The 20,655-nt window shown below is 40.4% G+C and overlaps 1 protein-coding gene across 1 annotated transcript; it reads left to right on the top strand.

The window, feature by feature from the left end:
• Positions 1 to 3,045: 3,045 nt before the first annotated feature.
• Positions 3,046 to 12,915, top strand: LOC145415423 (uncharacterized). The gene is made up of 2 exons (XM_080284703.1): positions 3,046 to 4,248; positions 12,856 to 12,915. The coding sequence occupies exons 1-2, from the start codon at positions 3,046 to 3,048 to the stop codon at positions 12,913 to 12,915; spliced, it is 1,263 nt and encodes a 420-aa protein (XP_080140829.1).
• The last annotated feature ends 7,740 nt before the right edge of the window (positions 12,916 to 20,655 follow it).

The raw sequence follows: 20,655 nt of genomic DNA, 5'->3' as shown, positions 1-20,655 counted from the left end.
TCTCTGCTGTGTACTGTTGAGAAAGTTTATAAATTCTCGTCCTTAGAGAATCGGCGAAGTAAGCCGGTATAAAATAATCATTGCTTGAATTTCACAAGTAGATTCCTTTTCCCTGTTCTCAAGTATTATTGAATAATACTCTTTAATATCGCATATATAAAAACCCCGTGACAATACTGTCCTTGGTATCTCCACTCAAAGTCCATTACGTCTTGATGGAAGCATTCTCCTTGCCCTTCCGAGTATGCACCCATGTTTTCCTTGAATTCATCAAGATGGGAATGAAGCACAAGAATCCTGTGTGACATTCAACAGCCCATGGCACCGTAGTTCTTTATGATGTTGTCAATCAGCTCCACATGGATCTCATCCTTGTGAGTTCCAACAAAAATGCGAACCACTGCTTTCAGGATGCCCCAAGCCACGTTTTCCATTTTCGAAAGCTTGTTGGGAAAATCCTTGCTCTCCAGGATGTTCTTAACCTGCGGACTGACAAAAATACCTGCTTTGATTTTCGCCTCTAATAGCAGAGGGAAGAAGTCTCGTAGGTACTGAAATGCCACCGACTGCTTGTCCAGAGACTTGACAAATTGTTTAATGAGGCCTAATTTGATGTGAAAGGGCGACATCAGTACTTTTCTAAGGTCCACAAGTGGCTCCCATTGCACGTTGTTGCTCCCTACAGAGAAGTCGGTCCTCTCTGGCCACTGAACTCGATGGCAATGTGCTTCAGAATCTCTGCTTTCCCAAAGACAGATATAGCAGGGGATCTTGCTCCAGACACCTTGAAGACCCATTAGGAATGCCACCATTTTGAAGTCTCCAATGACATCTCAATTGTTCTTGTGTACTTCAAGGCCGTCAGCTACATCTTCACGCTGTCGTAATTCTCCTTGAGATGCACAGAGTGAGGCAGGGGAAGAGATGGGTACTTGTTCCCATTGTGGAGGAGCACAGCTTTTAGGCTCCTTGATGAACTGTCAATGAAGAGGGCCACTTGGTAGGGTTACATGCAGTTCCTATCACCTCGAACAGACCAGCTACATCATTACAGAAGCAGTCCATTCTGATGGGTGAAGAAGCTGGAAAAAGGTTGGTGACGTTTCCTCTGACCAGAAACCTGCACTTCCTCACCCAACGGGTTCCATTGTCTGAGCCCAGGTGTTAGGAGCTCAGCGATGGATTTTCTGGGACCTAGATCTCTAATAAAGTCGTTGAGATCTTTTTGGTTAGGGAAGTAAGGACGTTTTTCCTCAGCTGCTTCTGTGAGTCCGTCGTCTGAATCTGCAGTATTTTCCACACTCTCTGGTTCACTGCTCTCCGAAGATGGCTGTTCTCTGGCCGGAGGAACTGGTAAAGGGAGCTCGGGGCAGCAAGGCACTGGGGCTACAGATGAAGGAATGTCAGAATAAGTGACCTTAGGAGCATTCTTGCCAGCCCGACGTTTAGAAGGATCCACCAGTCAGAAATAGCAGTCACTTGTGTGGTTTGTGGGTTCACGCCATAGTCTTCGAATGTCAAAGTTCGTGGCCCTTTTTTCTCCTCTTTACCAACCAGTAAAATAGAAAATAGTATTAAAACACACTGGTTTCACCATTAACATTTACAAGAATATCCATTTTATTTTTCTAAGGTTAGATCACCTCAGTGTGATGTGGACTTCTTATGGATCCAACTCACCTTCCAGAGTTTTTTTTTTTTTTTTTTTTCAGTGCTCGCAAGTGGAATGAGGTTCCCACAACTTGTCTTGATCACCGACAGGTATGCTAAAATATGCATTATAAGCTTCACACATCTTCATAGATGCTTCAACAGAAAATTTCTTCTTTCTCATTTTAATGAACTGACAACAAATATAGCAAACTGAATCAGCGGAATACTAGATGTCATCTCTGACAAAACTGATACATTCATTTTAGTAATGATCGAATAAACAAAAACAATGGCAGAGAATTTATATGTACAACAAAATCAGCACCATTACTGTAAAAACCTACAATTTGTCCGTATTTCAATAAATATTTGATATATAACATAAATTCACAAGCCTTTCAACTAAGCTCTGCTCAGACTGACTTCATTTCAACTGACAACGATCATACCCGGAAAGGTACGGCACATCCGGAAATGGTTCGTATTTGAATAAAGTGCCTCAGCCAGTCACTAAGCTCAGCAAAATGACATGCAATGCTGACATCGGCACATGCTGACACATGTAAAACTCACGTCCTATCATTTATGAAGTGGAACTTTTCATTCACCCAAGAACTCACCCCACTTTGCCTAGGTAGCCATTTTTCACAGGTTTGAAGGTGTAATAATCACTCTCCTATAGTCTGATTCCCGCCGGTTAGCGGCTTAGGTGTGGCCCACACCTTTGGACAATGGTGCCACGTTTCCCCAACTTGCTATGTGAAACGGCAGCTATTTATGTACAAGGCATCACAAATTCGATAAATTCAGATGAATAAAACTTACACTTGTGTATTTTGATGGATGAATCAACAGTAATCTTATTATGCATAAAATATTTATACAGTCACACAGAAACATGGCATACATATTGTCCAGTGTTGCTAAAAGATATTGTGGTCACTTTTAATGGTTTTTAGCGTAGTTTTAGGGTGGGTAATAATATCACAGTTATGGATATAAGATAATGAGCCTGAAAAAAGAAGAAATATGCCAATATCCAAAGTAAAAGAAATAATTCATGTAATTCTTGTGAGTGGCAATACTTACACACCCATCTGGCCTAAAATAAAGTACCGTAGACCCAACCATAGCTTGTACAGGTGTTGCTTGGGAAAAATGCTCACATTTACTGGCTTTTACCATAATTTTAAGGGAGAGGAATAATCACATTTATAATCATAAGCTAATATGTAGGACAAAATAGTAGGCATATGCCAATACCCAAGTAAAAAAAAAAAAAAATTATTCATTCGCGAGCGGCAACACTTCCACACCCAGTCGGTGGCGTTGACAGATAGCTACCTGGGGGTGACCTCGTGTCACTTCCTTTATGTCCTCTGCACAGACAGCATGGCAGCTCAATCAGCCCATTCCTCGCCTCTACACAGCCAGGCTAAAGAAATTGTCTTCAATGTAAGGCAGTATTTTCAGGAGGAGAAGGAGATGGGAGTAGTTCTTCATGGCCTATCAAAGGTCGTCTCTCGTACAGCTGCAGCAACAAAGATTAGCGAGAGTTCAGTTGAAAAAATCTCTAAAGATGCAAGAGAGAATGAGGAGATGCAATGTCCCAAGTTTAAGTCCCCCAAGAAAAGGAAACCTGTAGCACCAATGACCGATTTCTTTGATAACTTTAATGAAGTGCTACGAAGAACAGTTCTGAGTTTTTATGAGAGGAAGGAAATCCCAACACTTGAAAAAATTTATGCAGAAATTAAGATCAATCTTTCGTATCCTGGCAGCCGTGAGACATTAAGAAGAGTTCTGAAGAAAATCGGTTTTCGTTATTCAAATGTTGATGGACGGAGATTCCTAATGGAAAGAGATGACATAACTTATGCACGGTGCATTTTCTTGAAAAAAATGAAGGAGCTTAGAAGTTCAGGCCAAACCATTGTCTACTTAGACGAGACATGGATCAATCAAAATTACTCTGTGTCCAAATGCTGGGTAGACAGCAGTGCAAACAAGGCCATGGGAGTGAGGGTGCCCACAGGGAAGGGTTCCCGCTTGATTTTGCTGCACGCAGGAACCAAAGATGGATTTGTTCCTGGAGCAACCCTTGTTTTCCAAGCAAAGAATGTAGGAGACTATCATGAACAGATGAATGCGGACACCTTTGAAAAGTGGTTTAAGAATCAACTGTTACCCAACATTCCATCATCTTCTGTTATATTGATGGATAATGCATCCTATCACTCCAGAAAAATAAATAAACCACCAACTACTGCAACGAAGAAAGCGGAGATCCGAGAATGGCTGGAGAAGAAGGGTGTTACAGTGCCAGACGGTCTCCTCAAAACGCAACTCCTGCACCTTGTGACTCGCCACATCGCAGCTGCCGATACAAACTACGTAATCGATAAGACGGCCTCAGAACATGGACATAGGGTTGTACGCCTACCCCCTTACCACTGCCAATATAACCCAATCGAGCTAATTTGGGCACAGGTAAAAGGCTACGTGTCAAAGAGAAATACGTTCAGAATTGCATATCTGAAGCCACTCGTCCATGAGTCACTCAATAACGTCACGGCAGACAACTGGAAGAATGCTGTGAGGCACGCAGAAAAACTGCAAGAGGATGATGAAAAGAGAGATGTGGTGATTGACCATTGCATCGATTCTTTCACTATCACTCTCACATCTTCTGATGAGGATACATCATAACTCTTCTATCCTCTTTTTCGCACTTTTCTTCCTCATGTTTCTCTCCCTTCTTTTTCTTCTGTTTTTCTGCCTTCTGTGAGAGATAGAGGAATAGGCCTATTGGGGACACCTCTTAAAAAAAAGCGCGCCAAGACAAATACCTCAAGGGTGGTGTGGAAATGATGTCAAATTTACAATATATACAATATTATGTAAAAGAAAATATCAAAAATGTCTCTTGCAATAAAAGAGAGAGAGAGAGAGAGAGAGAGAGAGGCATGCATTGAATGCATTGTAGGCATCACAACAAAACCAAATTAACAAATGAAAGCACAATTATAAATAACTTATAAAAGAATCAAAAGTACTCAGGGTGGCTCACATTTCCCGCCAGGAGAGAGAGAGAGAGAGAGAGAGAGAGAGAGAGAGAGAGAGAGAGAGATAACGGTATAGAAAACGTGGCAACACTGTACACAGACGCGAGCCACACCACAGAACCAAACGTGCGCGAGGAGGACTATAGTCACAAAAGCGAAGTCTGAGGAGAGTAATAGCCATTTTTCGTGATTCTGAGAGCAAAGCTATAAGAAAATGACACCCGCTACCCAGGAACAAAAAACGTTACATAGTGTTATTATTATTATTATTATTATTATTATTATTATTATTATTATTATCACTATTCTAATCATCATCATCATTATTATTATTATTATTATTATTATTATTATTATTATGATGATGATGATGAATATTTTTATTATGCTCATTATTATTGTTATTATTATTATTATTATTATAATTATTATTACCATGACCATTATTATTATTATTATTATTATTATTATTATAATTATTATATTATGATGGTCACCGCCCCTCTCCCGGTGATGACTCGAGGTGCCTGGAACCACTGTCTGACTCTCTTCTTCATTTCTGCAACATTCGCGGCCTTTCCTCTAACTTTCGCTCTGTTGAGCACCACCTCTCCTCCTCTAAACCTCACCTTCTGTTTCTAACTGAGACTCAGCTGTCTGAGGCAACTGACAGCAAACCCTTTTCTGTATCCTCCTACTTTCTCTAAACTCATTTCAAAGCCAAAGGTGGCTGTTGTGTATATATACACAATGACTTATCTTGCTCTCGTGTTCCTGAACTCGATTCTTCTGAATTCTCTACACTCTGGCTTCGGCTTTCCTGTCATTCTCTGACTAAATATATCTGTGCTGTTTACTTATCCCCTAATTCTACTATCAAAAATTCTTCGACTATCTTACTTCTACGATGGAACACATTCTATCCATTTCTCCTTTCTCTGAAATCTCCATTCTAGGAGATTTCAATGTTCACCATCACCTTTGGCTCTCCTCTCCTTTCACTGATCCACCTGTTGAACAAGCCTACATCTTTTCTATCCTTAATGACCTAGAGCAGCTTGTACAGCACTCTACCCATATCCCTGACCGCCTTGGAGAGAGCTCCAACATACTTGACCTCTTCCTCACAACTAATCCTTCTGCTTACTCTGTTAATCTTTTCTCTCCGTTGGGCTCCTCCGATCACAACCTTATCACCTTAACCTGTCCTATCACTCCGGTACGGCCTGTGGACCCTCCAGGGAAACGTCGTCTGTGGCATTTTGGGCCCGCGGACTGGGAGGCCCTCAGGCAGTACTTCTTTGATTTTCCCTGGAACGATTATTGCTTTCATGGCTGAGAGCCATCTGAGTGTGCCTTGTGCATTACGGAGGTTATTCTCTCGGGCATGGAAGCATACATTCCTTCCTCATATCCTTTGACTAACGCAAGAAAACCTTGGTTTAATCACGCTTGTTCTAATGCTGCCCACAACAAGGAGAGGGCCTACAAAAGGTACCGGAGCCAACCCACCCCTGAATCACATCATCTTTACGTTTCTGCCCGGAATCGTGCTAAGTCTGCTCTTCGCTCTGCTAAAAATAATTTCATCCGTACTAAATGCTCTCAACTCTCCAATTCGAATTCTTCCTGCTCCTTCTGGCACCTTGCCAAAAACCTTTCTAACAACTTTACCTCATCATCCTTCCCTCCTCTTTTCTACTCTGATGGTTCTGTAGCTGTTTCTTCTACTGATAAAGCAGATCTCTTCACACAGACTTTCTCCTCCAATTCCACCTTAGACGATTCCGGTGCTGTTCCTCCATCACTTCCCCCCTTTGACTTCCTCATGGCTGACATTAAAATTTCTTCAGCTGATATATTGTCTGCCATCACTGGCCTCAGTACTAACAAGGCATATGGGCCTGATGGGGTCCCTCCTGTTGTTCTCAAGAAAAGTGCTTCTGTGCTTACACCCTGCCTAGGCAAACTCTTTCGCCTTTGTCAACTTGTACCTTTCCTTCTTGCTGGAAGTTGGTCTCATTCAGCCAGTCCCAAAGAAGGGTGACCACTCCCAACCCTCCAACTATCGTCCAATTGCTTTAACGTCCTGTATTTCAAAAGTTTTTGAGTCAATTCTCAATAGAAAAATTTTAAGGCATCTTTCCTATCACAACCTTCTTTCCGATCGTCAGTACGGGTTCCGTCAGGGACGCTCCACTGGCGATCTTCTCACCTATCTTTCAGACTCCTGGTCATCCTCCTTTCGGGACTTTGGCGAAAGCTCTGCCATTGCACTTGACATATCAAAGGCTTTCGATCGAGTCTGGCATAAATCTTTAATTTCCAAACTGCCCTCCTACGGTTTCTATCCTTCTATCTGTGCCTTCATCGCTAGCTTCCTTTCTGGTCGTTCTATAGCCGCTGTTGTATACGGCCATCGTTCTTCTCCTAGATCTATCAACAGTGTTGTTCCTCAGGACTATGTCCTATCACCAACTCTCTTCCTTTTATTCATCAATGACCTTGTAAGCTGTACATCTAACCCTATCCACTCATATGCTGATGACTCCACCCTTCACCTTTCCATTCGGTTCCCGCAACGCCCATCTCAACAGTTACTTCAACAAACAAGGGATGAGGCTATGGAACACCTAATGTCTGACTTGGCTCGTATCTCTGACAGGGGTAAAAATAATATGGTTGTTTTTAATGCATCTAAGACTCAGTTCTTACACCTATCAACCCGACAAAATCTTGCACAGGTATACCCACTAATGTTTAATAATATTCAGCTTAATCCTGCATCATCCTTGAACATGCGTGGGGTTTCATTTACTCGGGACTTATCTTGGAAAGATCATATTACATCTCTTGTAAAATCTGCTTCCAAGAGATTGGGTGTGCTAAGCCGACTCCGCTCTTTCTTTACCCCTGCACAATTGTTGACTCTATACGGGGGTTTTATCCACCCCTGTGTGGAGTACAACTCTCATGTGTGGGGAGGCTCCCCACATACAGCTCTTCTCAATAGGGTGGAGTCAAAGGCTTTTTGTCTCATTAACTCTCCTCCTCTTACTGACTCCCTTCAACCTCTGTCTCTTCACCGCACTGTTGCATCTTTATCTCTTTTCTATCGCTACTTTAATGGTCACTGCTCCTCTGAACTGTCTGCTTGCATTCCTCCACCTCTACGACGGGCGCGTAGGACCCGTCTGGCAGCAAACTCTCATCCCTTTTCTGTCGAACTCTCTAATGCAAGAGTTAACCGTTACTCCTAGTCTTTCATTTATGCAACAGGTCAACTCTGGAACTGACTCCCTCTGTCTGTATTTCCTGCTGCCTATGATCTCCAGTCTTTCAAACGCAGTGTGTCCAGGCATGTCAAAATGATCAGATCTTGAATTTGGCTTTCTATTGTATTTTGCTTTTCTCTTGGAGGGAACTGTTACTGCGGGCTCATGGCCTCTGGTTCCTTCTTCCTCGCATAAAAAAAAAAAAACTTGCTTGTCTGTTTGTTGCCTAATTAGCGCTCCGCCTGCGATAATGTTTTTGTTCGCCTCTGTGTGTCTGTCGTTGTGTGTGTGTGTGTGTGTGTGTGTGTGTGTGTGCATTGTGTGTGTGTGTATCTGTTCCCATTATATCTCATGAACGGCTTGATCTATTAATATGAAACCTTCAGGGTATGAAGATGTGGCCAAAATCTTGGCCAAGTTCGATAATGGGTACTCGAGGTCAAGGTCAAGGTCACCAAATTGGCTGCCAAAGATCAACTAGTTTTTATCCCCAGCCATTAGCCCCATTTTTTCTCATGAACGGCTTGAGCTATCAACATGAAACCTTCAAGGTATCAAGATATGGCCAGAATCTTGAACTTGGCCACCAGCGTAATATTCTGGCGGTCGATTCGCATTCGGCTCCTGAATGCTTTTCTTTCATTATGTTCATGTATTTGTTTCATCTTTATAGATTCAGAATTAATTACCCATTCCCTCACCGGAGGGGCTCGGGGACAGGTACTGTTTTCTCTGGGTTAGTCTGTTTTTCTGCTTGTCTTGTAACAACTTTATGCAAAAACTACCGGTGTGATTTTGACTAAAATTAGAAGGATGATGGGCTACGACTCTCCCATCACCTTATTAAATTTTGAGCAAAACTGGGCTAAGGCCTCAGCTGAAGGCCCCAAAAATGTAAGAAAAAGTACCCCAAAAAATCGTTTATTTGCCAAAACTTCTTTCAAATTCGTCACATCGACATGAAACTAAAATCTAAAGTGCATCTTTCAAATCTACATCCTGTAACATGTCTCATTAGATCAGGGAGGCCACGCTCTACAGTTAGCGGTAGGGGGGGTCAATGTCCGGTGGGTCAGACCTAGAATTTCAACGGACATAAAATTGTAAGTTTTCACCCGATTAGCTCCAAATTTGATATGTGACATGGATGATTTGATATCCTGTTGTTTTTATTCGCCAGCATTAAAATGACTGCCGGGGACGGGTTTGCCGTGCCTTGGCACCGCGTCTTGTTAGTGTCATAGTTCTGTGCTCCATATTTTGCATGGAGGTTGTGGATTTCACTGGAGTAAGTTGTATAGCCATTTGTTCCCCTAATACCTTCACGTCGTTTCTTTATGAATGAAAATGTATTCTGTGAATGTTTCCAGTTTTGGCCATACTTGCATTAAAAAGTTATTGTTATCTCCTCGGCTTCCTAAACTACAGCGAGAGTTATGTTTTGATTAGGAAGTGTCTGTCTGTGTACGTGTGAACAAAGTAAATTAAGTAGTTTTTAGCTGGCATTGACCAAGCTTGGTGGAATAGTTGTTTTAGCCCCTGAGTAAACCCACTTGTTTTTCTTTTCTTTTCTTCTTTTCTTTTTTTTTTTCTTCTTTTTTAGCACAAAGTCATATACCGAGGTCACTTGGCTAGGTCAAATGATGGCCAAACAAGATCATCTTATTATTATTTTTTTTTTTACATCCAACTTTGTCTATAACTGAGGAAAATGTTGACGATAATGCCATTCAGTTTTGAAAACAATTAATTAAAGGTCATGGCCACAGGGCAAAGTCAAAGTTCGACCCGTGTGTGAGTTTATTCACAAAATAAATCAAACAGTTTTAAATTAATTTTAGCCAAACATGGGGTGAGGGCAGACAGTCACACAAAGAGTATATTCATTTTTTTTTTTTTCTTTTTAAGAACAATGGGCAAGATGAAAAGGTCATAGGGTAGGGTGAAACTGAAAAGTTTTTATCTGACTTACCAAATTATGTGGACTGACTGAGGAGGATTCAGTTTCTGAGAACAATTAGCCAGGGGTCAAATTTATAGGGAAAGATAACGCAAACAATTTTCACAATATATGAACCAAACCCTGTGGAAGGGATCACGTATGAACGTGTTCGGAAAACAATCAAAGATCATGGCCCTAAGTCACGTTCAAAGTGCCACCCCCATGTCTACTGTATGTGTGAAGAAAACAATTAAAATAGTTTTGATTTTCTTTGTTTCAAACTTGGTGGCGGAGTTGAGGACCACTCAGAAGGTTGGCATATTGTGTTTGAGAACAACAAATCAAACATCTAGATTACACTCAAAATCATCTTCAAGTTTTCATTTGCTATAATGTGTACAAGGGTTCAGGTTGAAATAAGGAAAATGAGCTTTGACTCTCAGAATAATTGATTGTAAAGGTCACGGGGAAAGGACAAAAATCAAGGTCACAGGGAAAAGTCAAAGGTCAAAGTCAATGGACAAATCCAGATCCAATGGATTTGAACTAAATGTGGTGGAAGTGTTAAGTGTTACACCAGGTTTGATTACATCCTTAGTAAGTAAGCTGTCGAAGGGGAATGTCACAGGGCAAAGTCAATTATCCGGTGCTTAAGTTAGTTGGGGGTTACAGGTGTCTGCACTCTCTGAGTCCTCCTCCTCCTCCTCCTCCTCCTCCTCCTCCTTCCTCTTCTTCTTCTTCATCTTCTTCGTCCTCATATTATTGTTTTTATTATTATTATTACCGTATTATTATTATTATTATTATTATTATTATATCTAATATCGATACATGATAGAACTTTCTGATACTTTACCATGGATAATAACTTTCAAAAACATTGAGGTAGGTTCTCATGCTGAAATCAGTCTCGTCATTTCATTGCCTTATCTTCCTGCATATTTGTCCCCTATTATTTGCGAGACAAATGCACGTATCGTTTTACAAGAAAGCGAGTTAGCAAGTGATGTTTGCTCTCAGTTAAGTTTGGAATTGAGCGGCCCGGTCCGACCCAGCCCCACCCGACCGTCTCACTAAGGAGAAGCTGATAACTATGTTCCTATGTGAAGCAGAGTTGAAATTTTTTCTGCATGTGATACATTCATTAAATCGTGTTATCAACTCAAAGCTCATAAAGGCTTAGAAACCCGGTGGAATCTTGAGTTTTCCAAGTGTGTGTGTGTGTGTGTGTGTGTGTGTGTGTGTGTGTGTGTGTGTGTGTGTGTGTGTGTGTGTGTGTGTGTGTGTGTGTGTGTGTTCTTACCTAATTGTTCTTACCTAATTGTATCTTTACAGGAATGAGTCAAGCTCGTCCCGTCCCGTGTATTAAACCATTTTTATCATACATATCCTTAAATTTATGAATAGTTTTGACACACACTGTTTCATTCGTCAGTGCATTCCACTAATCAAGTGCCCTATTTGTGAAACCGAATTTCCTTACGTCTTTGTCACCTCTCTTTGTATGCAGCATTTTGCAGTGTCCTCTTGCTGATGCCTTCCCATAGGTTATATATATTCTCATTAATATCTATTTTCTCTTTCCCTGAGGTGCATTTATATAGCATAGCCATATCTCCTCTTTTCCTTCTATCTTGTAATATTGGTAGGTTCAATTTTTATAGCCTTTCTTCATAGCTTAGATCCTTTAGGCTTGGTACCCATCTTGTAGCTGCCCTTTATACATTTTCAATCTAATCTATGTGTGTTTTGAGATGAGGGTTCCAGACCACTGATGCATATTCCAGGGTTGGTGTGATGAATGATGTTAGTATCTTTCCCAGCATGTCTTCATTTATATGTGTGAATGCTATTCTCATATTGACAAGCAGTGTGTGCATGTTCCGTACCTTCTCATTTATGTGGTCAGTCGGAGATAGTCTATTATTTATAATCACTCCTAGATCCTTCTTCTTTTCTTATATGTGTAGGGTTGAACTTCCGAGCTTATAATCCCAGTCTGGGTTTTTGTCCACTTTTACCAAACATAATTACATGGCAATCGTCCACAACGAATTAAATTTGCCATTTACTGCTCCATTCATGAAGCTTATTTAATTCTTCTTGCAGTTCTGTGCAAGAGTCTGTTTGTAATTATCCTTTGTATTTCTGCATCATCAGCAAACATATTTATATAGCTTCCATTTCCAATGTTCCTGTCTATGCCATTCATATATACTAAAAACATAATTGGTGCCAGCACTGAGGCCTCTGGAACTCCACTAGTCACTTCCCTCCATGATGAGTAATTACCCCTTAGTACTGTTCTCAGTTCCCTTTTTCTGAGAAAATCCTGCAACCAACAGAACAGATTACCTTAGATTCCTCCTTGATGATACAGTTTCCATAAATGTCTTTGGTGCGGTACTCTGTCAATAATGCTTGTGTGTCAAATGTCAAATGTGTGTGTGTGTGTGTGTGTGTGTGTGTGTGTGTGTGTGTGTGTGTGTGTGTGTGTGTGTGTGTGTGTGTGTGTGTGTGTGTGTGTGAGAGAGAGAGAGAGAGAGAGAGAGAGAGAGAGAGAGAGAGAGAATGTATTACCGTACGTTTCAGTATTTTTTCATTGTTCAGATACCACCATGAAGAAATAATATATCAGAGGGATATTGTGATAACATGGCGCTCGCTCCCTCATCGCTCGCCCACAATGCGCACTTTATCGTACTGGTCATATGGGTGGGTGGTAGGCTAGATGGTGGTGACCATCGTTGACTCACTTGATGTGGAGCCGCCTATTTCTTCCTAAAGTGACTCTACTGTACACTGAGTGACATGTCTAACGGCTGCCTGTAACACAGGAAACCATTCATAATGCTGGGTGATAGCCATAAATCCAAAATTAGAGTGATATGCAGTCTGTTGTGATGCCCCTATCAACTAGGTCGAGGAGTACATGCGCCGTCCATCCAGGAACCAAACCTTCACGCCCATTGCACACTGATGACCACGAAGGAACATAGGTTCACTGCACGGAATGGTTCTGCATGGACGACTGCTTGCCTGCGTTTGATGAGTCTGCTCTGTCAGACAAGCCGGGTTACATTGTTAACACTTCTGCTACATTATCAGATGACCATAATCTTCTTTCATCCAGAACCTCAGGTTTACGCCTTCCTGGTCGAATTAATGTTGTAATCGTACTGGACATATCATACGAGGAAGAAATTTCTTCTTCGAACCTATCTGTTTTTGTTCAGTGGTATTTTTAGCCATCGTTTTCTAAAGTCATAATATTGTTAAAGGCGCAAAAACAAATCCGTCTGTATTTGCAGTTATTAGAATTTGACTTGTTATGCCTCCATCTATCAGTTAACGAATTGCATTGGTTCTAAAGATCTGCCATTTTGTGACCATTCTCAGTTACTGATCGTGTTATTCTTATCGACACGCCCTTTCTGTTTTGCATGGTTATTTACAATATATGAACCAACAGGTTCTACCATTATTAGTGACCTCCAGCATCCCTCGGCTACAGTTCAGCAATGATGATATTTCTAAATTCTGCTGATCGTGTTATTTTAATCCTAAATCTCTTCACTGTGATAAGGTATTCTGTAATTACCTCCGCCTAGGAGGTTTTGTTTTCACCCCTGTCCGTTTGTTAGGTTGTTGGTAGGTTTGTGGACAAGATTACACAAAAACTACCAGACGGATTTCAAAGAAACTTGGTAGAAGAATGGGTATTGGCCCAGAATAAACTCGCATTAAATTTTGGTGCGGATCCGTATAAAGGTGCGGATCCAGGAATTTGTTTTCACTTTAACATTGCGAGATAGGGCGTTGTTCGACATTTTCGTAGATTTTTCAGTGAATATTGCATGGATCTTGATGAAAAAATTCAGGCATATTTAGGATGTTGGTTTCTATGAATGTGTACAGTTTAGCGTTGATCCATATAAAATTCCGGGTCTAGCGGATTTAGATATGCTTTTATATGGGATAGTCTTTTTCCATATTGGATTAGACTTGACTGAATTAAAAGGAACTGCATGTTGGGTCTTAGCGGAGGTATGCGCTATACTGAGTGCCATTCTAGTTAAGTCTTATTACCTCTTGTATATTTTCTTATGCAAAGACCATTTTCACAGATCGGGTGGAGGTTTCATTTAATCCCCAACAACTCACGTGTCTCTTTCAGTTAAAATGCGCCTGAATGCAAGATGGAAAGAAAAGGTCATCAGATTCATAAGGTTAACAAAATCTCAATAACATATTATAGCAAAATTACAAACTGGAATTTGATGCTGAAAGTATCGGAGCCGTCCATAATAAAAGCAAGACGTCCCGGTTATCTATAATGCATGAAAGTTTCCCATTAAAAAAAAAAAAAAAATCTTTACCTGTACAAAGAGAGAAAACAAATATTTTGATCTGTTCATGCACAGGTATAGGCGACATAAAAGTTAAACCTGTACGCTAAATTCATACGATAAAATGCATTACTGCAGCCACATTTCATAGAATTTTTTTTTTCTCTCTCTTTTTTTTTTTAAGGAACTAACACTGTTCCTACTATGAAGCAAAGCATATTCACCTCCGTCTGCACTATGCCTCCTGAGCGTGCAAATCTGCACTAGTATTCTTAGAAGCAGGTGAACAGGAAGAATTTTAAAGCTAAAAAGTATACCTCGTTATTTAAATGTGAGTGTACAGTTTTAAGTACTTGGGTAGTAAGATGAGTAAGGATGGAAGTATAGAGAGTGAAATGCTTGAAAGGGTACACCAGAGGAGAAAGGTTGCTGGTTCCTTGAAAGCAGTGATAAGAAACAGGGAAGTGAGCATGGAAGTGAAAAAGCTACTACATGACACTATTGTGATACCAACTCTAACGTATGAAAGTGAAGCTTGGACTTTGTTGGAGGGACAGAAATCAAAAGTGAGAGCAGTGGAAATGAGTTATTTGAGAGGAGCCTGTGGAGTCACATGGAGAGACAGACTGACAAATGAGGAAGTGAAGGGGCATTGTAGTGTGGATGTGAATGTGATAGGAAGCATTAGGAGAAACACACTGAGGTGGTTTGGCCATGTGGAGAGGATGGAGAGTGAGAGATTGACAAGGAGAGTGTATGTGAGTGAGGTGGACGGGGGGAGAGGAAGGAGGAGGCCAAGGATGAGATGGAGGGATGGAGTGGAGAGGTAAATGAGAGAGACGGGTGTGAGCTGAAAGCAGGGCAATGAAATGGCGGGGGACAGGGCGACATGGAGGCGATTTGTTTGTGGCCACCCCTTACAGGATTAAGGCGTCTGGCAGTAGATAGATAGATAGATTTTTTTTTCATTCAGGCGACTCTTGTAAATTTATAGGATAACTAGAACTGCTGGTGTTATATATGGACTGTTTTAAATTTAGAAGAGACTTAGAATTGTAGGTGTGTGATATAAACTGTTGTAAATTTAGAAGAGACTTAAAACTATTGGTGTTAGATATAGCCTTCGCCAGTACCTTCACTACTAACGTGCTGAATTTACCTCAATGATGTTATCGGATGGCAATAAGAAATAGACAAAAAAGTCCTAACGATAAGTGGTTTAAGAAGTACAGTATATGAGGAAAGAGCTATATTGTGTTGACGGTATAGGAGGATGCAACCAACACTTTCATTTATATCTGACGAACTGTCATGATGTTCTTAATCTACTTTCGTTTACATACAGAAATGTGTCACTTACTTAACAGAGCCACCCTGTAAATATTCCATATTCTCACCATCTCCCATATTTCCTACATTTCTGTCAGGGTAGAAATACAGTTCTGTTTTACTCTTGTACTTCTCCTTTCCACCGATTCCTCTCCTTGTTTCTTACCATAATTAGTAGGTATGAATTAATAACATTAACAACACGCCAGGTAGGTTCAACCCATATTTAACACTCTCTTTCTATTCGTATTTTGCTGGTAGAAATATGGGTAATATCCATGACCCCTTCTTCCACCAGTCACCCTCCCCTCCTTTTATTTCCTTAGGTATCTCTTCCTACATTTATGTCCCCACTGCAAAACTTGCCAATCAGACTATGTTTCTTCCAGTGTTTAGTTCCAGTTTTGTTCTATCGCAATTAACAGACCTAGAATTGTCATGCTGAAATGTCAGTCTTTCTAACAGTAAGGACAAGATATTATGAAATTATTAGTCATTCAAGTTTCCCTTCAATAATTATCCTAAGTATGTACCTTCTTTCATTCACTGAAACTCCATTTATATTATACTCAGTCCAACAAGTTCTTCCTTTTGTTCTCCACAGACGTTTTTACTTACGTATCCGGAAACATAGTTCGTCGCCTTTTCATTGCAGCTCCTGAATCATTGACAGCATTCTTAACTGAACGGTAAGGCAGTCCTTTACATTGTTTTTCTTTTTTTTTCTCCTCTTCCACAACGATTCTACGAGCAGCACTTAGTATACTCCAGCCAAGTGCTTATGCAACAAGAACAGTGTTCACTGCGTTTGCCGGACTCTTCAATAGGCACGACTAAACTACACAGCAGTATTTTTTTATATAATTGTTTCTCATTAATTTGGTAGGATGAAGGGAAGGAGAGAGGGATGGAGAGGAGCAGTTAATGCTTCCCCTCTCATTTCCTACACCATACTGAGAGAGAGAGAGAGAGAGAGAGAGAGAGAGAGAGAGAGAGAGAGAGAGAGAGAGAGAGATGGCCTGCTTTTATATGCCAGAATCTACGAACCGAAAAGTTATTGAAATTTATTGAATTCATTTTGTTGTCTTTTGAGTTGCATTTTTGTGATAACTATAGAATATATTATTGATATATTTTACATACATGGAGGCTCTAAGCACGATGTTCACATGACAGATCCAGTATTACAGTGCGACAGTGCAGACTGCACTGAAGGTTCGTCATACGGCTGGTGAGCGCAGGTTACAGCGAGTGATAATTTCCCTGATGAATGACCCAGAGAAAACCGTTTATGAGCAGGCGCCTGGGAAGGTCCGGCTGGATTCTGATCTCTCCCAGTTGATGTCATTCACGCATCCAAGCATCCAGCTCAATACGTTTTTATTTCCTAGGTATCTTTCAGAGTCGTCTCCACTTTCCCTTTCCTTACCACAGTGTTTTCCAAACAGTGGGGCGTCCCCCGCCTCCCCACGGGGCGCTACTTTGAGTACAGGGTTGCGCAGCCTTGTAGTAAAAGCTTTAAGAAGTATCCTAAAAATGTTTGGATTTTTTTTCTTTTTTGCTGAAAACGAACTGAGACGGGCATTTTCATTTATTTCATGTTTTAGAGTTAATAATTTTCATATTTTCGCAATTCCTATATAAATCGATGACGATGGAATGAAAATAATAATCATGTCAATGATTTTATAGAGCTTTCGAATTTGTGTCGGTCAGCACATAGCCATCAAAGGTTTTCTGTTCAGTTGTCACGTTCGGCAGATAGGGTCCGTGTTCCTTTTTTTTTTTTTTTTTTTTTTAATTCTTTTCAAGTCTTTAGTACATACGTATTCAGTCGATTTCACCCTTATATATTTTACAGGCTTATAATTTTACGATACGCACAAAAAAATAGGAATATTTAAGAAATTCTAACGGAAAATCCACTCAGAAAAAAGGAAATGAAAGTTTTCTTTGTGCAATATATCATCTTATTGTGAAATTGGTTGGTATAAAAATATGGTGGAAATTATAATGATCTGAATTTTCTAATTACTTATATCGATCACTTGATAATGTTCTAGAGAGGGACGTCCTTGTCATATGTTGTTGGCTAAGGTACAAGCTACCTACAAACCAAATGTGAAGAAAATTCACAAAACTTTGCCGAATTCAGTCACCGCAATTCTCAAAAAGTCAATCCATATAAAAAAGAATTATTTCAGCGGCTGCTTTTTGTCACACTAAATTCTGGAAAAACACAGGCTACCTTCGAACTACATTTGAAGACAAATAGCAAAACTTTACCTAATTCAATCACCGCGTTTCACAAAAATCCAAACCATTTTAAAACAAAAAATCGCAAAACTTTCCAGAATTCAGTCTGTGTTTCACATAAAGCCAATCCACACAGTTGCCATTCATTGAAGGTTTGGTGAAGATTCGTCACAATTTTTCCAGTTATTTTGGCACACGGACACCCCCACACAATATGCAGAGACACACACACACATAGACACACATTGACAAAAGCTATATCGCTTCGCTCTGCTGAGGCAGGCGATAATAAGAAGAGTGAAGGAAATGGGGGAAAACAGTAGATGAAAGAAGGTACAAAATGGAGACAAAAGAGAGCGGACTGTGGAAAGAGAAATGTTGCAGCAAGGGAGGAAGGAGGTGAGAGAAAAAAGGACATGAACGGAGAGAGAGATGGCGACATATATTTTGGTTAGCGTAACCAAGAGGAAATCCAAGAGAAATCCTGATTTAAGCGCAGGTCCTGTTCCCCGATACTGCTGATATATATATATATATATATATATATCTATCTATCTATCTATATATCTATATCTATATATATATATATATATATATATATATATACTGTATATATCCATCCATCCATCATCCAATCCTACATTGCCCCATGAGGAGCGTAGGAGCCCGGGGCTAGGTAGGTGGTCCCGACATTTAAGATGAGAGTGACCAACCTCACTCAACCCTGAGTGGCATTACATGAGCAATCAACCCCAACCACCCCTTGGATATAAACCTTCACCGGGTCAATCCGATTGGAGTGCAATAATTACCCACTAAACCACCAGGCGCCAACATTTGCTTATATGGTTACCACCCAGCGTAGTAAATGGTTTCCTGGTGTTCAGGAAACCATTTGGCTTGTCACTCAGTGTAGAGTCATCCACAGGCAGAAGGAAGAGGAAAGAATGAAGGAAAGAAAGACAGATGAGGGAGTGTAAAGTCACCCGTAGGCAGAAGGACAAGGAAAGAATGAAGGAAAGAAAGACAGAAGAGGATGGAAGGAAAGAAGGATGGAGGAGAGGAAAGAGCAGACACCTAACAGCAGCACTACATCGAGTGAGTGGATGGTGAGCGCCTCCACCCACCACTATATATATATATATATATATATATATATATATATATATATATATATATAAATATATATATATATATATATATATATATATACGTAATTCATTTATTAATCGTTTTTTTATTTATATTTAGATGATCCATTGTGACATGCGGAAATGGATAAGAGAGAGAGAGACATGAATTAGAGCTTGAATTCTTTATTTTATCTAGCGTTTCAGGCTATGATGAAGCTATCTACAAAGTATGAAATAATGACCGAGCCGAGACATCTATTTTCCTCGAATTCTCCCCCTCCCTTCTCTTGCTGCCTGACTGGCTACCTCTAGGAAAATCACATCGTCCTTCCCCATCCCCGGCTGTGACATTAGTGCTATCTATACTGTATGTCTACATAGACTGAAAAACCCCTTCCTATGGTTAGTTACACTTTTTACACAAATGCGAGCGGCCTCCAACATTTCTCTCATTTGGTTACCCGGATATTTTCTAATGACTATAGTTTTAAAACACTTGGGTAAAGGCTTGTGCTGTCAATTTAAAACTGTAAATATGCTTTGTGTTTTGCTATCCTTTTATCCATTCCTCGTTATATTTCCCCTGTGCAGTTGTTTTTGAGCATTCACTGCATGGTATGCTGTATTTTACAGTCCTCTCATTACTTCCCTTTACTTTTGTTTTGACTGTTTCTCCTACATTACGCCCTGAGGATGCTGGGATCCCTAGGCCTGCTTTTCGTGAATATTGTTCAAAACTGAAGCTTTTGCTGAGTTGGGGATGGATATATAGTTGACTGTACTGGCATCGTCTGATTGAAAACTGGTATTATCTTTTTTTTTTATGTTATCAATTTTCCTTCTCAATTTCATCCCAGAAAGCTTGAATAATGGCCATGGCCATCAAAAACAGGCGTTCGGGGCGTGGCTTGCATGATGGCAATAGACACTGCGTTTCCTGCCATCGTCTGGGTTCCTACCCACCAGTATGTGATGTAGGCATGTAAGAAGCAGGTGAGCTACACTGCCAGTCTTTTACGGGAATCAGGAGTGTTAGGAGTAATGTTTTCTAACTCCAAGTAATCAGATTCACGCCGTTGCAAGCAGCTGCCTGGCCTCTGCCACCTTGGCCTCCCCTTATCCACGTAAGGGTTCAGTGATGTTTGACTGGGAGAGTTTTAGAAATGGTAGTATCGTCATTATCGGGTGGAGAGACGACGTCTGAGACGAGGAGTTAATTCACAGAGTGTAAAGAGCTGTGTGCTTGCCACCCTACGTGGTCCCCCAGCTTTCGTTCCATCGCTTTTGCATTACCTACGCCTCACCACTCTCTCATCATCATTCACATCACCTCAGTCTGACACTTTACAGGTGTGTGGGGGAGTGTAACGTATATAGTATAAATTTGTGCATAAAAATATAAAAAGTGACACAGAGGAAAAAAATCAGTGAGGAGAATAAGCGTTTCTGAAAGTAATGACTGATATTCATCTAGTGAAGTAAGACTGTACAAGAATATATAATACGGTATACAGAAGATATAGGCGATACAGAAAACTACATATAAATGATACAATAACCAAGAATTTATATATTTTTGATAAGGGGCTGCTATGATGTAAAGAAGTAGTAAAATAAGTGCTTTAGATATGAAATTAAGTGAAGGAAAAAGGG

Source organism: Coenobita brevimanus, chromosome 102 (genome assembly GCF_032717465.1).
Source record: "Coenobita brevimanus isolate Jiangsu-jjx chromosome 102, ASM3271746v2, whole genome shotgun sequence".
In the NCBI taxonomy this organism is placed as follows: domain Eukaryota; kingdom Metazoa; phylum Arthropoda; class Malacostraca; order Decapoda; family Coenobitidae; genus Coenobita; species Coenobita brevimanus.
This window is presented reverse-complemented; position numbering and strand designations above follow the sequence as displayed.

Excerpts from the sequence above, each read along its gene's own strand:
- LOC145415423 (XM_080284703.1), top strand. The coding sequence starts at position 3,046 with ATGGCAGCTCAATCAGCCCATTCCTCGCCTCTACACAGCCAGGCTAAA. Across the intron at positions 4,249-12,855 it reads CAGACAACTGGAAGAATGCT|GTCGAGGAGTACATGCGCCG; the intron begins GTGAGGCACGCA and ends CCTATCAACTAG.